At 43.3% G+C, this 18,094-nt stretch overlaps 1 protein-coding gene across 1 annotated transcript in view; it reads right to left on the bottom strand.

Annotated features, from left to right (window-relative positions):
* Window positions 1–14,130, bottom strand: part of LOC126162911 (clavesin-1-like) — a 741,639-nt gene extending 727,509 nt beyond the window's left edge. The window contains exon 1 of the mRNA XM_049919721.1: window positions 13,999–14,130. Coding sequence (XP_049775678.1) covers window positions 13,999–14,025 — 27 coding nt within the window. The 5' untranslated portion in view covers window positions 14,026–14,130. The remainder of the gene's footprint in view (window positions 1–13,998) is intronic.
* Between the last annotated feature and the right edge of the window lie 3,964 nt (window positions 14,131–18,094).

The following is an 18,094-nucleotide window of genomic DNA, read 5'->3' as shown; positions in this document are numbered from 1 at the left end:
ATCGCTGTTTCATTGTATTCCGCTGTTCTCTGGCTATTCTCTAAGACTATCTTATGATGGAAAATGTTTCGGGAGTGTTAAGATACCTGCTGCGGTTCAGTTATTGTTTTGTAACAAGAGAATCATCTTCGAAGTCGATACTGATCCATTCATTAATTGACTGATGCTCAGGTGTAGTCCAACAAATATAATGCATATAGTTCAGCATCTTTACTATCACGCCTAAACGTTCTATGTGAAATTAATCGACTATTTTCTGTTGGTTTTAGAGCTGCCCCTCAGGCAAAGTTTGCGTCCCTTTGTAGAACTAATGTAAGTGCTAAACTAAATAATTAACGTAACAAAATTCGTCTGCAACAATAAGTTGTATACATTGGTTTCAACACAGTTAAAAAAGAGAAATGGTACCTTATTTTATTTGTTCAGCTTTCACGTCAAAATATTGACCCTGCATGTGAATTTGTTGTCGGTTTGTGGTAGATTCGTTTTGATAACACAACGTATCGTCACCCATGATGATTATTATTTTTTTCTTCGGGGAAATAATTTTCTGTATTTTGAATTTCAGTGGAGTCGCTGTTAGTTTTTGATCGGAAGCCTCCGTGTGCAGAACAGACTTAGCACACTCTTTTCTCTTCTTCAAAACATTCTAGAGAATGTCTTTAACACTTTATTTAGAGTTGCTGCTCCATTGCATTTTTGACACAAGAACGTTGATCACTTCAGGCGCACGTCCTGTACTTAAAACTGATTAATCGAATACTGCTTAAAACTGTTAATTCAATCTGCCACTGTAGTTATTGCACTGACGTAATTACACACCAGGAATGAAATCAGTCTCTGAACTTTTTAGACAGCTGTTCATACAGGGTGATTCCGTGAAAATGTTACATACTTACAGGAATGATGGATAGGTATAAACGTATCAATTTGATGCAAGGGACGGTGGTCCGGAAACGGTCGAGTCGAAAGTTATAAACTAAAATCCTTCTGACACGTGTGACAGCAGAATACATACATCGGTACTGTGATTGCTAAGACTGTAGTACAGGCAACTTTCAGAGGTGACGGTATGGATCACAACTAGAAAAAAATGATGAGTAAACATACACTACTGGCCATTAAAATTGCTACACCACGAAGATGACGTGCTACAGTCGCGAAATTTAACCGACAGGATGAAGATGCTGTGATATGCAAATGATTAACTTTTCAGAGCATTCACACAAGGTTGGCGCCGGTGGCGACACCTACAACGTGCTGACATGAGGAAAGTTTCCAACCGACTTCTCACACACAAACAGCAGTTGACCGGCATTGCCTGGTGAAACGTTGTTGTGATGCCTCGTGTAAGGAGGACTTTGATAAAGGTCGGATTGTAGCCTATCACGATTGCGGTTTATCGTATCGCGACATTGCTAATCGCATTGGTCGAGATACAATGACTGTTAGCAGAACATGGAATCGGTGGGTTCAGGAGGGGAATACGGAACGCCGTGCTGGATCCCAACGGCCTCGTATCACTAGCAGTCGAGATGACAGGCATCTTATCTGCATGGCTGTAACGGATCGTGCAGTTCGACTGCTGCCCTGGCCAGCACATTCTCCAGATCCCTCACCAATTGAAAACGTCTGGTCAATGGTGGCCGAGCAACTGGCTCGTCACAATACGCCAGTCACTACTCTTGATGAACTGTTGTATCGTGTTGGAGCTGCATGGGCAGCTGTACCTGTACACGCCATCCACGCTTTGTTTGACTCAATGCACAGCTGTATCAAGGCCGTTATTACGGCCAGAGGTGGTTGTTCTGGGTACTGATTTGTCAGGATCTATGCACCCAAATTGCGTGAAAATGTAATCACATGTCAGTTCTAGTATAATATACTTGTCCAATGAATACGCGTTTATCATCTGCATTTCTTCTTGATGTAGCAATTTTAATGGCCAGTAGTGTAGATTCTAAGATACGTATCTTAACAACTATGGGCAAGCGTTCATCTTTGATTATTTGAAATACAGTTCTTCTACTGCAAGCTCTGTATTTTCCATATTTTTTGGAGGTTGTAGTACGGATCAAAACAAGAAAAAAGCGTCCAGTTAATGTGGATTCTTAAATGCATACCATGAGCGCTGTAGGCACTTGTCCAGTAGAAGAGATTTGTTTCACAGCGAAGATGAACAAACGCTCATAGCTCTTAAGGTATGCACTCTAGAGCCCACGTTTACTGGACTTTTTTCCTTGTTTCTGTCCATACCACCACCTATGAAAGTTTCCTCCCCTACAGTCTTAGCAACCGCAATATCAATATACGTATTCCACTGCCACATGTATCAGGATTTTCGCTCATAACTTTCGACTGGACCGTTTCCGGGCCACCATCCTTTACGTCAAACTGACACATTTATCCTTCTCCATCATCTTGGAAGTTTGCATACTGTCACCTGAGGGGAACAGCATTCGTCAGTCAGCCGCATGAGTGTGCGGAAAGACAACGTCCATCACATATGTTTGCAAAAGTGCTGTGGAGTGGACCATACACCCAGATGTGTAAACTTGATGTTTGCAATAAGTACGTATTTTAATTTTCTGCATATAGTGTAACACTTCATAATCGATTTCGAGGCAGACAGCGCAGGTCATCGCCTGAGCTGGTAATAGCTATCTCTGGTTGCTGATAATTCTAGCGATGGTACAAGTCTGGAACAGTGATTACCTTACTCTTCGCTGTTTGTGAAAACAGGACACTAGTCCCTAGGTTACTTCAGTGTATGCACGGCCTGAGTGAGCAGTGGTTTCAGTTTTATGATGATACTCAGCTATGACATGTAGTTGGAGTGTCTTGAATAATGAGTATGATTATAGGAGTATGAGTATAGAAAACGGAGCCTAAAAATTTTGAGAAGACGGAATATAGATGTTTCGGACACGATAAGATTAATTTAGACATTGACGGACATATTATTAAAGTGTAAGGAGATTATGAACTGGATAGCACCCTGACAAGTGATGGACGATGTGACAGAGATATCCAACAATCGATCACTCAGGGAAGGTCGGGTGTCCAAAAACTAAATCCCGTACTTCGATCCTCAGAAAATGAGAATGCATTTTTACAAATCCTTCGTGGAACCAGTATGCTATGGGAGTGAGAGCTGGGAGCTCACAGAAAGAGAGAGACTTAGTGCTTTAGAAATGGATCACAGAACAAAACAGGAAAAGAGCTTCAGAAATGGATCACTTGAGAAGAGCATGTTGACTTTCACGACTTTACCACGTAAGAAATGAGGCAATGAGAGAAAGGAAAGAGACTCGTTGTAGTATTATGGGTAGAATAGAAAAAACAGCAAGGACGGTTTGGGCATGTCAAAAGAATAGATTAAAGATAGATGGTCCAAGAAAGTACTTTGACGGCAACGTCCTGGAAGGAGAAGGGGAAGACCACGGAACGTGTGGCTAAGTGGTATCGAAGAAGTGACTGGGAGAAGAAGAATAAAGGAGGATGAGGAAGAAAGGCGAAATCGAGGTGTTTGGTGAGAGATGCGGGCTGGGGCAACACCTGTAGGACCCCCGCAAGAAGAAGAAGAGAAACATGCCTCGGGTTGGTACTGCTTGATTTAGTGAACACAAAGTCTTATTAGTCGTTTCCTTGGTATAAGCCCGCATCTCGTGGTCGTGCGGTAGCGTTCTCGCTTCCCACGCCCGGGTTCCCGGGTTCGATTCCCGGCGGGGTCAGGGATTTTCTCTGCCTTGTGATGGCTGGGTGTTGTGTGATGTCCTTAGGTTAGTTAGGTTTAAGTAGTTCTAAGTTCTAGGGGACTGATGACCTAAGATGTTAAGTCCCATAGTGCTCAGAGCCATTTGAACCTTGGTATAATATACGGAAGTAATGTACTACGATTCAAAATAAACATTACATATTGTTGAATATTTGGCCACACTGTTCGTTCACCAGTGCTACGGGCCACCGCGACGTTAAACGTAGCCACCCCCGCCCCCCCTTCCCTCAAATCAACGCCCACCCACCGGCCCTGTATACACCCATGACATCGCACGACATCTTGCAAGCAGTAGATACAAGTCAATCGGTAGATTCCGTCTCCTCAGATTTCTGAAAGTCATTTGACGCTCTGCCAGAACGTCTAATACTACAGCGCACGTCACGAAAATAAGCATCCTAAGGTCATCTCACCTTACAGCATTGCCAGTTAGTGGTAATTTCAAATGTTGGGAAAAATTCCGAAAAAAATATTAGATTTCTATTTTTATTCTGGAATATCATAGAGTACTGTCCAAAAGAAAATTCTTACTCGCTCTACGAAAAAATAAGAAAGTAAATAAAATAAAAACCGACATTACAAGAAATTTTTGAAGGAAAATAATTTTACTTCAACGTATTAATAAAAAAGAATCACTGACATATTTGGACGGAAAAATGTACGAACACTGTGAAAGTTTATAGATGCTTGCGATAAATATTTTATCGTGAAAACATGGAAGTACTCCGAGATAAAAAATAAAATAAACCAAGAGGTGTGAAACTGTTCCGAGTGTCTAACCAAAAACGTCGCTGAGGAATCTGCGTTCTGTTGGACCTTGTAGAAGCTCCCAGCGAGAAAGTTGTTAACAAAACTATAAAATTAATTTTCATAATATCAGAAATTACTGTATTGTGTCACCTTATGAACGCATTTTATCTGCGAGAGACTCCGTGGCCGGCCGCTGCGGTCGAGCGGTTCTAGGCACTTCAGTCCGGAAGCACGCGCCTGCTACGGTCGCAGGTTCGAATCCTACCTCGGGCGTGGATGTGTGTGATGTCTTTAGGTTAGTTAGGTTTAAGTAGCCCTATGTCTAGGGGACTGATGACATCAGATGTTACGTCCCATAGCGCTTAGAGCCATTTGAAGGATTTGAGAGGCTCCGTGACCGGCAGTTGTATGCTGGCGTCAGGAGCTTTGTTCCAAGGGCTCGCCGTAATACGACCGAGAATATTCCCTACCTCCAGAAAATATTTTATTTGTATGTCTTACTGACCCTTCTTCACTGCACCCGTCACCCAAATCGCGGAATACGCTACACAAAAGTAGCTGGTCCTACTTTCAGGCCGCTACCTTCGTTGAAGTAGGGCGAAATTTATTTTTGCGTTGGTTTTTTTTTGAAACCCAAGGTTTAGCAAAGTATACTAAAAGGCTATTGCCCTCAGCAAGCAATAAGTGCATTGTACACAAAACTTCATCCGTGCGGTTGCAATGTTTCTGTATTCCATTAAAAGTTTTCGTCTACCATTACACTTTCTGAATCAAAAACCGGATGTGCGGAGAGAGAACAACTTTTCTGAGCCAGAATAATTAATTTTTTCACTGAAATCACCCTGTCTTTTTGTAGCTATTGTATACTCTCATCTGTCATACTACTAAGTACAATTCTATGGACTAACTTCTTGTCAGTATCGTCAGTTTCCGTAGGTTTCCATTTTCATTTACATCTCTTTCTTGTAGAATCAAAACACATGTCAAAATGTGCAGATTCTGTCGAGTTAGTTGCACTGTTGATATGGAACAGAATCGATTCCGAGATACCACAAACTTCTGTCATCATTTTATGAACTTGCGAAAAATTTGTATTACCAGTATTCCTGCTTTCTCTACTGTTAGCCAGCATATTCGATACGACAATTTTAGATTGTTTTCGTATCTCTTTTCGCCCATTATGCACTCCGATTGGAGTAACATTACACGTAGGCCCTGCTCATGCATTTCGCTCACTACCAAACGCCAACCCACCGTTCCACGGGAGACGGAAACCACAGTTGGTGCTGACCTATTGCACTGCTAACAGTGTGGGAACAAAGCTAGGAAGCGGACGAATCACAGTGCTTAGCACCTGTGGATTGTAGGCAGCGGTTATGATCTTGAGGTGTCTTACTTTCGTGACGGCGGTACAGGTAAGATATTGTGATAGGCAATATCTTGGCAGAAACGTGTTTGGATCGATAAATAAATATTAATAATCGAACCCCGCTCGTTATACTGGACGGTGAATGTTTCGTAGAGGTGATAGTAACGTCCCTACACACAGAGAGAGCAGAATGAAATCTATAATGTTTTCAATTTAGGTAAGAGCGTTATCAGAAGTGCTCAGCAGTGCTGTTCTGCATTTCTCTGGCGGTGCTCCTGTCTACAGAATATGCTGCTTGATGGAATGCAGAAAGACAGAGATAAATGCGAGATAATGCCAGTAACAAAGAGAAAGAAACTGCATCCGGTTACAAGATAAGTGGTGACCATCTGATACATTTGATCTAAATGGTTCAAATGGCTCTGAGCACTATGGGACTCAACTGCTGTGGTCATAAGTCCCCTAGAACTTAGACCTACTTAAACCTAACTAACCTAAGGACATCACACACATCCATGCCCGAGGCAGGATTCGAACCTGCGACCGTAGCGGTCGTGCGGTTCCAGACTGTAGCGCCTTTAGCCGCTCTGCCACTCCGGCCGGCCATATGATCTCGTGTCAGTGTTTGCGGGTAATACTAAGAAGCAATATAAAATGGGAAATCAGTATTAGGGAAAGCGACTAGAAGACTTACAGTTTTTGGAAGGGTTCCGGAAAAAAATGCAGTGCGCCTCTGACATTGTCACGTACGCTTAAGAAGACGCGCTGCTAGAATCTTGGACACTCGATGTAGCCCGTAGAAAGTGTAACAGAAATTCTCGGAGAACTTAAATGGGAATGGTTGGATGAAAAATGACGTAGTTCTCACGAAACCCTGTCGGGTAAATTTAGTGGAACTGCAACCTAAGCGGACTTAGCGATAATATTGTTTCTGCCATCGTATTTGCTCACGTAGGCGTAGGTACCATGGGAACAACATAGGAGGGTTATTCGAAAAGTAGGACTGGCTTTCTTATAGAACATACACCATCACACATTTTTTTTCTTTTTTAAAAACCTTTTTATTTAATCTCTTCCATGTCTCGTTTATTTTCCTACCTAATTTGAACATTGGTCATATCGTTATAGAGACTTCTGTATTCGTAAGTGACAGCCTGTGAGTATCACCAGTCTTCAACTGCTTCTTTCGTCTTGTCATCTGTTGCGAACAAGTGAAAATCGTTCAGTGCGAAGTGTGGACTGTACCATGGGTGGCCAGTCGGTTCCCATCCTAAATATTTGGCAGAATGGGGTCTGGCATTGTCATGTAGCTACAAAACTCCAGCCGCCAGAAGCCACATCGCTTAATCTATGTTACATGCCGAAGGGCTATATCCGCGAGACGCCGGATACCGGTGCACACGTCAGCGAACAGGCGAGATACGATGGTGACGCAAGGCGGGTAGATTGCCTGCGGTCGGGACTCAAACCCACGCCGGAATCGAGCAACAGAGCAGACGAACGGCGGATCGGACACAGCGAGGGAAAGACACTCTATAGTAAGACGAAGTGCAATGAACTGTCGACACAACGCTGTCAATAGATGAAGTACCACCACAATCCAAATCGATACCAGAGAGAGAAACCAAAATCAAAGCGAAGTCGTCGGCGAGCACTCAATAGTATGGTGGAGATAGAAAACGAAAGCTAACGTACGAAGTACATGACTGACAGAACAGTATTTTTTTTTTATTGTGATTTCATTCCCCTGCCCCATATGGGCAGGGGAGGGCTGTCAGCAGCACAATCCGCCGCTCTTCAGCCGAGTGACATGACAACTAAAACAAGAATAAAATGTTGCATATATAAGGCGATAAAAAAGGGGAACATAAAACAGAGTAAGGGGAGAAAATGGAGGTAAAAATACACTGACATGGAGACGTTCATGGGGGACAATTAAAAAAAGTCACCAGAAAGTTAAAAAACACAGTTGACGATTCTTAAAACACAAAGAAGACACTGAATGCACATGCACAGGTTAAAAGTCGGCCACCGTATTAAAAACACTCCAGAACAACACACTTAAATCCCACTTGGAGCACACACGACGAAGAATAAAACTACCAGGTGGGACCTGCCGAGGGAAAGGTCAGAGACGATGGAAAATGAGGGGAGAGAAGGGGCAGCAGGGGAAGTGGCGGGACGAAAAGAGTAGGGACGTCAGCGGGTACACGGAGAGGCAGGAGACACATGGGGTGGGAGATGAAGAGGGAAGACAAGGCAGGAGGGAGTGCAGGGACACTGAAAGGGGGCACAAGAGAGGGAGGGGAATAGGAGGGGGAAGCCGCTCATGAGGAGGGAGGGGGAGGAGGCAGGAAGATGGGATTAGAGTTGGTAGGAAGGGTAGATGTGAGGGTGAAGCTCATCATCTGGGAGGGGTAGATGGTGGAAGTTGCGCTAGGAAAGGACATGGAGAGAAGGTGGGACACAACGGTAACGGCGCGGCAATGGGTTGGGGGTGGAGAGGAAGGGAGACACCAGGGGTTGAGGGGATCACCGCGGCGGACAATATATAGTGTGCGGATGTGTTCAAGGAAAAGGAAAAGGTGGGGGAAGGATATGAGGTCATAGAGGATGCACGTGGGGGACGGAAGGCGGATGCGGAAGGCGAGGCGGAGCGCATGGCGTTCGAGGATTTGGAGGGCTTTGTAGAACCGGGGAGGGGCAGAAATCTAAGCTACGCTGGCATAACAGAGGATGGGGCGCATCAAGGATTTGTGGGTGTGAAGGATGGTGGAAGGATGCGGATCCCATGTCCGGCCGGACAGGAGTTTCAGGAGGCGAAGTCGGTTGTGAGCTTTGTGTTGGGTGGTAAGGAGATGGGGAGTCCAGGTGAGGTGGCGGTCGAGTGTGAGGCCAAGGTATTTGAGGGTAGAAGTGAGGTGGATAGGACGGCCATAAATGGTGAGGTAGAAATCATGGAGACGGAAGGAGCGGGTGGTGCGGCCGATGATGATCGCCTGGGTCTTGGGGGGGTTGATGCGGACAGAACAGTAGAGACGTGGCGGTATTTATGCCGGCCGCAAGGGACCCTATGGGCAGGTGTACTCATGTGGCGAGACGGTGGCGCACTCACCAGGCGAATGCGGCGCTACGGCGACACTGCCCTCTGTCGGCCATCGAGATCCGTTTGTCCCGGCGGGCAATAAACTTCCGAGCGGCCCTACATCAGCTCGAAGGTTAAGTAGTGTAGCGCATTAAGTGACTGCATTAATTGTTGTCCCTTGCTGCATAAACTCAATTAACGAGACTCTACGTCTATACCGAGACGCGGTCGCCATAACTTTGCATGTTGAGGTTGTCGGCTTGGCCATGACTTTGACTGGTGTTGTCGAGTGGCGTCATTTCAGTAACGTTCAGATTCTGAGGTGATGTGAGAAATCCACGTTTCGTCCGCTGTGACAGCGTTCTCTAAAAACTGGTCACTTTGCTTACGATATTGTACCAAAAAATCAAGCGCATAAGCCATTCTTTCCATTTTGTGTTTTCCAGTAAGCAGCCTTGGTCACCGGGAACCCAACATTCAGACAATTTACGAAATTGCACCTATTTAGGGACAATTTTGTGCAAAGTTGTTCCAGCGACACTCGGAAATTCCAATGCTAAAATTGAATTGTGAATCGCCGGTCTCCACCATTCTTTTCGTCCACGGTTTTGATCAAATCTTCTGAGATCAGTGATGGTCAGTCTGATTGCTGTTCATCAGGGACATCTTCCCATCGGTCCTTGAAAGCTCTCACGGTATTACGCATTTTGCTGTCACTCATCGCACTGAGACCATGCGCCTCACTTACCTGTCGACGAATTTCCACTGCTGCAACATTCGTAACTATCAGAAACCGAATCACTGACCATATTTCACAGTCGGTAGGCTGATCAAGTGTTTTAAGCGTCTTTAACTGGTACTGTAAATAGTACGCTGCTACAATACCAGTGCAAATGACGTCGAATGACGAACAAGGCATGCCGAGAGTCGATGCGCATGCACGTTTCAGAGTTTACGCGACTTTCGATTACCTACGGCGATTCGGTCCTTACTTTCCGAGTATAGAGGTAAGAACGAGTACAGAGGCATACAGAGTCATTTTTTCCCTTGCCGGATATGCGAATGGAACTAAAAACAAAATCTCTAATATCGGTAGGAAGTACCCCCGCCCATACTCTGTAAAATGGCTTACAGAGTACCTCTGCAAATACAGGTATTGAATTTAAAGTACTCGTGAATCACTATAAACTTCAAGGAGCAAATGAGAGGTGTTGAATTTTGTCTCTTCTTACGTTAATAATGCAACTGTCGGAAATTTGTGCGTAGCACAGGGAAGTGAACGAAGTTTCTTGAGGAGATTTTATTCTTACATTCATTTGGCTCCACCTGGAAACGTATTGAAATCTTTGATCGAGCATGGGTACGCACAAGCTGTTACTGAACAGTAATATTCGTGAATTCATCTAAGATCCATCACCATTCAATCAGTGTTTAGTTCCAGTGTCACGCTGTATACAGTACCGTTCTAGTGTCCAGTGACGTCCACAAGGCTCCACGTGACTATATTCCCGTGGTACACGTGTTGAGTTTCTGAGTCGGTGACGGAGGACTCTCCCGGTGCGATAAATCATCTAAAAGTTTCACTCAGACTGAATGGTGAAGCATATCAATGATTGTTAATCCAGCAAAATTTCCGTCTGACTGACCCCTTTTTATCTCTCAAGTAAGGAGTACATGCTTTATGCTACGTGAACAGGTGTTGTACTAAACGTGAAAGTAACTGGAAGCTACAAAAATAGTATTAAAAGGTCTCCAGTGACGGAATTTTCCGAAATACTATTGTGCAGCGGAAGTCGACGGCTAATTTTGTCCAGTAGATATGAATCTCAAGAAGAGGAATTTGTTAACATCGAGTATAGATTTAAGTGTCAGGAAGTCGTTTCTGAAAGTATTTGTATGGAGTGTAGCCATGTATGGAAGTGAAACATGGACGATAACTAGTTTGGACAAGAAGAGAATAGAAGCTTTCGAAATGTGGTGCTACAGAAGAATGCTGAAGATAAGGTGGGTAGATCATGTAACTAATGAGGAGGTATTGAATAGGATTGGGGAGAAGAGAAGTTTGTGGCACAACTTGACTAGAAGAAGGGATCGGTTGGTAGGACATGTTTTGAGGCATCAAGGGATCACAAATTTAGCATTGGAGGGCAGTGTGGAGGGTAAAAATCGTAGGGGGAGACCAAGAGATGAATACACTAAGCAGATTCAGAAGGATGTAGGTTGCAGTAGGTACTGGGAGATGAAGAAGCTTGCACAGGATAGAGTAGCATGGAGAGCTGCATCAAACCAGTCTCAGGACTGAAGACCACAACAACAACAACAACACATATGAATATTATATCGCATACGTAACCTCTAGCGTAAGTACTTTGTAAGTGTCTGAGGTGCGTGTAATTGGCATTTTCGTGTTTCTATTGATAAGTTGCAGGACGGTAGGAAATATCAGTTCGGTGCCAGATCATTGCAGACTTATCTCTAAAGTGTGATTGAGGGGTCCTGCCTCATTATTCTGGAAATGAGGACAGGATCTCAATCAACAGTAGCGGACAATGTTGTATCTTGATACATTTTTACTATTTCCGCCTCTTGCCAGCCGTCAAATGGAAGATTAATATCTTTTATTATTCCATTTTTAAATGATGGTGTTCATCTCTTATGTGTCGCAGTCTTTTTCTGAAATTACAAAAATTACTCCTGAAAATTAAGAGTTATCGAAATGCGAAAACATGTTCCATGATACGACATGGCCATGTACTTAGGAACAAATGTTGGACTGAAGTTTAAAAGCATTAAAATCGAGAAAATGTTGTCAATAACAGTCCATGTGTTACGTTATTACTCTACCACACGCCAATAAGGAGTTAGTGAATTCAAATTAGGCAGAAGTATTATCAAAAACCATTCACACATTAAACACATTTTGAAACAGATGATACTGGAAACTAACACAAATTTTAATTTTCAAGATAGTAAGAACCGTTAAGATATTAAAGAAACTCATTTAATATTGCCTCTGTCTCGGGTTCATTTCATTTGCAAGTATCATATGTTCCATAGTAAGAGATCTTCTCTTTCGCTGTACACGATGGAGCACGACCGATGAAGTATGTGTTAACTGTCCTCATGTTATACGGGATGTTTAGCTGCCCCTGCTGTTGTGGTTTCATGCAACTCGCAATGAATGTGTTCTTCAAAAACCATGCGCTACATTTTCATTTTCTCTTGCTCGCTACGTGCAAACCATCAGTGCTGCAGAAAAAATGTACAGGGCATTTCTTATAGGAAATTTAATGTGGTTAAATTTTATACTGGGACATGTTTTGACTGGAGGCCACGGTCTCCGAGTTATTCAAGAAAAACGTATAAAACTGACCGTCAAACACACTTTCATCCGCACATTCATCCCTCAATTCAGGATTTCTAGTATGTTGTTTGTGGTACTCCTTGCTACCAAGGTAAAAATTTCCGATTAGTTGAACTATTCCCTATATCCGTCCTGTTGTGATCTGCATTGAGCGGACTTACTACGCACCGGCTTGGGCCAGCAGTTACAAATTGTAAAATTGACGTGAGGGATGAGTGTGGGGGCTGAGGTGCGTCTCAAGGTCCTGTTTACTTTTCCTGTAGAACTAGTAGTTTGCGCTTAGTGAGCGAGAGAATATGAAAAACCCGTGCGTGGTTCTTCAAGGTTAGATATAACATTGCAGGTCGTGTAAATTTTACCTGACAATTTTGTGGATTTTAACAGCATAAAATAGACAATTACATCGTTGTATTCGTCAGGGCTGCTGACTACGAAACAACTTTTCTTGTAGGGGTTAAGTTTGGGACGAATTGTCAACGTAATTAGTTCTAGCGTAACGTTTAAAAAAAGTCATTTTCCTTTCTTTACCCTCACGGACATTTTTAAATTAATAATTTTAATGAAATAGACGACTATTTTAGTGGCGTAAGAGCCCAATCAATAGAGACCAAATAAGATAGAATATCGGGAATAGTTCGCCTAGTCGGAAATTTTTGCACAGTGGTAGGAGGTAATGCCACGATTGCCACTAGAAGTCCTGCCTTGACAGATGAGTGTGAAGGATGAAGTGCGTCTGAAGGTCCTGTGCGCTTTTACTGTAAGGCTAGTAGTCTGCGCGTAGCGAGAGGGAGAATATGAAAAGCCACACGTGGTTCTCGAAGGCTAAATATAACATTCCGGGTTGTGTAGAAAGACGAACGACAGCAGTAGGGGCACCTGAATCGCCCTGTATAAACAGTTATACAATATATATGATTACTCACCATGAAATTCTGTATCTGAACGATTAACAATATATTACAAATGTCTTTAATATATCACACAGCACTTAAATGTTTGGAACGCGAAAAGTTTAAGAAAGCTGCACAAAGCACAACCTCACGTCTAACATAAACAAAAACCGTAGAAAATATCGGGTCTCCAGTGCGCAATCGTCGATCAGTATGTTGAAATAGTGACCAAAAAACATCGTGTGTTCCTACGTACATTATTCTCTATGTACAACACTCTACCCACTATCTATGACCCACCACGTATAGAGCTGAAATTTACCACAGACATTTGCAATTACATTACACAATTATGTCACCCTTTCCACCGTCTGAACAAAAGGGAGCGAACCGCCAAAACTGCGGTCAAGAACACGCGTGTTTCGCGGACTCGGCCACGGTGACTGTATTACGAAACGAGACAGCCATTCAGGAAATTACGTTAACTACGGGACGTAATAATGCTTAATGACACAGGAGAACGCCTCGTCCCGTATGCAAAACCATATGCAAAGTATGTGCTCGCTGCGTAACAGGCACAAAAGGAAGGCGACCGTGCAGTGGTAGCTTTAGACAGGCACTGAGCTCCCGGGGTGACGACCCGTGACCCCGTTGAGGCACGTCAGCCATCACGAGCGTTAATACCCGTCTAGAGGCTCGACCTGCCGGGTGCAAACCACAGTCGGTCTCCTTGACCGCAGGTAATGGCGGGTGAGACTTTACCTCGCTCGCAGACGCCGCAGTTGCCATGGTAGCGATGTCTCGGACGTACGCACCGCCTCGCTGTCGAAACGCGCTGCGCGTGCACTGACACACACACACTACTGTGACACGGACGCGTGTTGCTGGCGCAGACAGCGCTCTGCTATCGGCAGCGCCTGTGATAGCCCGTCTCTGACCTCTCAGCAGCTGCGCTGCGTGCTAACGCTCTTTGTCCTCGTACTGTTTACAGTTCATCGTGTCACAATGCTCTCATTCACGCACGGATTTCAAGGGAGTCATACACTCAATGAAAAATGAAATGAGCATATCGTCAATGAAGAAACAATACCACATAGCCGGCCAAAGTGGCCGTGCGGTTCTAGGCGCTGCAGTCTGGAACCGCGAGACCGCTACGGTCGCAGGTTCGAATCCTGCCTCGAGCATGGATGTGTGTGATGTCCTTAGGTTAGTTAGGTTTAACTAGTTCTAAGTTCTAGGGGACTAATGACCTCAGAAGTTGAGTCCCATAGTGCTCAGAGCCATTTGAGCCAATACCACATAATTGACAAATTGGGGATTTTTCGTTCTTTAGTCAGACGATATCGTTGACCGTACGCACATCTGCTCTTAACGTCATAATGACGAATTTCTAATTATTTACCATAAAAAAATTATCTAAAACAATACCGCGTATGTGACACAGCAAATAAATAGATGGCAATACCGCGGAACTGTAGAGTATTACATACCGCGTATCTACAATCTGTTGATACTGTAAACAATACCGCGTAAATACAAAAGCGCGCGCAGCCACAGCAGATTGTTACTGCCTTATTACGTATTTAACAGTGCTCGAAAGTGGTTGGTTCAAATGGCTCTGAGCACTATGGGACTCAACTGCTGAGGTCATTAGTCCCCTAGAACTTAGAACTAGTTAAACCTAACTAACCTAAGGACATCACAAACATCCATGCCCGAGGCAGGATTCGAACCTGCGACCGTAGCGGTCTTGCGGTTCCAGACTGCAGCGCCTTTAACCGCACGGCCACTTCGGCCGGCTCGAAAGTGGTTCCATGCTTGTAGCTTCATTCGTGATAATGGACAGCGATATAGATGATCTTTTTACTGAAGGAGAAATTACTGAAATCAGCTTATGAAAGCGGAGAATCGTTCCTGAGAGTAACTGAGAGCAGTAAGTAAATTGTTTTATTATTCACCTCCGAATGTTAGTAGCGCCGCAAGTGTCTTATTGTGATATAAATCAGAACGCCTCCACTGCACTAGTTCTGTGCTTTATTCATTTCTGCCAAAGATTTCTAGATTGTCCACTTTCTTGTAGGATCTCCCGTAAATGCAAAACAAACAATAGTCAAGAAAAGTCGTAACGCTGAAGTTACATTTACCGAAGAAGAATTAATTTTGCATATGGGGTTCTCGGTTACTGTTCCTGCAACATCTAATGACGCAGGTAAATTTTCTTGGGATTATTGTTAATAGTATTACTGATGCCGTCGTTCTCATAAATACATGAATTTGAGCTTCATCTTTGTCTGCTTAAATTAACATAAAAATATTTTTTCCATCTAGAAACTTCAGTGGCTGTATCCAACAATGCTCAAAATGAAACCACAGTCACTGTTTCCACTAGAGACGACAGTACTTCACACTCATTGCTATGCGATGGTGCCTATTGTTTGCCAAACACTCTGGATAAATTATCGGAAGATTACGGGAGCAATAGTGATGCTGACAGTGAAGGCCAAGAATTTTATGGTGATGTAAGCAGTGACAGGAAACGGAAGTCTATACCACATCCTGAAGATTGGAAGAAAAATGCCAATAAAATTCTGAGAATGCATGGACAGGCGTATATTGGATACAAAAGACGTCGAATTGGTAAAATGACTCATGATACTCCAAGAGAGGCACGAAAATTAGGTCCAACATGTACCTCGAAGACGTGCCTGAAATCCGTTCAAAGGAAGTGTGTCATCAGTTTTCTGCTGATGACAGGCAGGCAGTATTTAACACAGTTTGGGAAACGATGTCATGGGATCAGAGAAAGGTTTATGTTATCAACCTTGTAGACGCAATTCCAACCACACGTCCAGGGAAGAACATTGGCGAATCCAGGAGAAAAGGGAGGCTCATTTATCATTTGAAAAATGAGCTGGGGAAACATAAAGTATGCAAAAAGATGTTTCTCAATACTCTTGGGATTAAAGAATGGACAGTCCGATATTGGCTATGTAATTCCACACATGAGATGAGTCCTGACACAGAATCGTCATGACTTCGAATCAAACAGACGAAAAAGAAAGATGAGAGAATCTTCATGAAAGAATTCCTGGACTCTCTTCCGAACCTTCCGTTGCATTACTGCAGGAAATCCTCCTTGAAGTTGTACCTTGAGCCTATTCTACAATCCAAACAACATCTGTATGGAATCTATGCGGAAAAATGTCATGCGGAGAAGATTTCACCATTAAGTCGGGCTTCCTTTAACTTGATTTTAGATGATGGTAATACTAGCTTATTTTCCCCCAAGAAAGACCAGTGTGACTTGTGTTGTAGTTACAAGCTTGGTAACGTGAGTGAAGACGTGTGGAAGCAACACACAGACCGGAAAGAGCAGGCAAGGATGCAAAAGATGCTGGCAAGAAAGAAGCCCAGCAGAAGCTCTGCTCAGCGTACGCCATGGACTTACAGGCCGTGAAAGTAGCTCCATATTTAAGTGCAAGTGCAGTTTATTATAAAACAAAATTAGCTGTTCATAACTTTACAATGTATAATTTAGAAAGTCGTGATGCAGTATGTTACTGGTTCGATGAAACACAAGGTGATTTAGTTGCATCATGTTTCGCCTCATGCATCGTGGACACCCTTTCCAGAACGATTAAGGAAAATCCCATTCAAGTCATTCTGTATTCTGACGGCTGCACATATCAGAATAGAAATTTGATATCATCAAATGCTCTTTTAAGATTAGCAATTGATACCGGAGTATTGATTACACAAAAGGTTTTGGAGAAAGGCCATACTCAGATGGAATGTGACCCAGTTCACAGTTCCATTGAGTGCAAGCTAAAAGGACGTGAAGTTACACTTCCTAGCCAATACGCTATGATATCTAAAGAAGCGAGAAAAAAGCCACAGCCATACGAAGTCCATTACCTAGATTATTCCTTTTTCATCAACTACGCAGAGAAAAGTTTGTGGCTATACGACTCAATTAGGCCTGGAAGAGCTGTAAAAAATGAGCCTACAGTTACCGATCTGAGGGCGCTACAGTACCTCCCAGATGGTATTATTTACTACAAGTGCTCTTTCAACGAGGCGTGGCAACAATTACCGAGGCGTCCGAGGAAAATTCTTGGAGATGTTTGCTTCCCGAAACTATACAAGGAAAGACGGAAAATCAAGAATTCCAAATGGGATCATTTACAACAACTTAAATCTGTTCTTCCTAAAGATTGTTATAGTTATTATGACAACATTCCTTATGAATGAAAATTATCGTGGAGGTAACTGTGTGATGAGTATCAGTGCAGTGTAGTTCTCTGTTGCTGCTTTGAATGACGTTTAGGATTTTTCTTGAAGAACTGTGCAGACATTATCGCAACTATGTAAACAGTATATTTATTTAAAATGTTTCTATGAAGTCTTTCAATGAAAATGATTAATGCTCCAAAACGTGTTCTTACTAGCTTTCTCAGCACCAAATACCAACGTAAAAGTTTCAAGTCGTGCCGGGAGACTGACAGACAAATACCGCTTAAGTAGCAGATCATGGCATAAATACCGAGACATTTCCGCGTATGTGCCGTAATTAAGCTTTCTAAAGCGTATTTTTTTTGTTTCACATTTTTATTTGATTCAATATTTTCTTATAGTGCTACGATGCAAATTTAGCGCCGCTGTGAAATGTATTAGGCATTTTAGACAGTTTTTTGTCTCTCGTGTAAAATTCTTACTTTGCTACTTACGCGGTATTGTTTCTCCACCGACGATATGGCATTGTTGGCCGGGAGGCGCTATGCGGGGGAGTTCGGCCGCCGTATTGTTTTTAAGTTCTTTTTAGTTGACGCCACTCTGCCGACTTGCGAGCCAATGATGA

This window comes from Schistocerca cancellata, chromosome 2, assembly GCF_023864275.1.
Source record: "Schistocerca cancellata isolate TAMUIC-IGC-003103 chromosome 2, iqSchCanc2.1, whole genome shotgun sequence".
NCBI lineage: Eukaryota > Metazoa > Arthropoda > Insecta > Orthoptera > Acrididae > Schistocerca > Schistocerca cancellata.
Note: the sequence above shows the minus strand (reverse complement) of the source record. Positions and strands in the feature narration are given on the sequence as shown.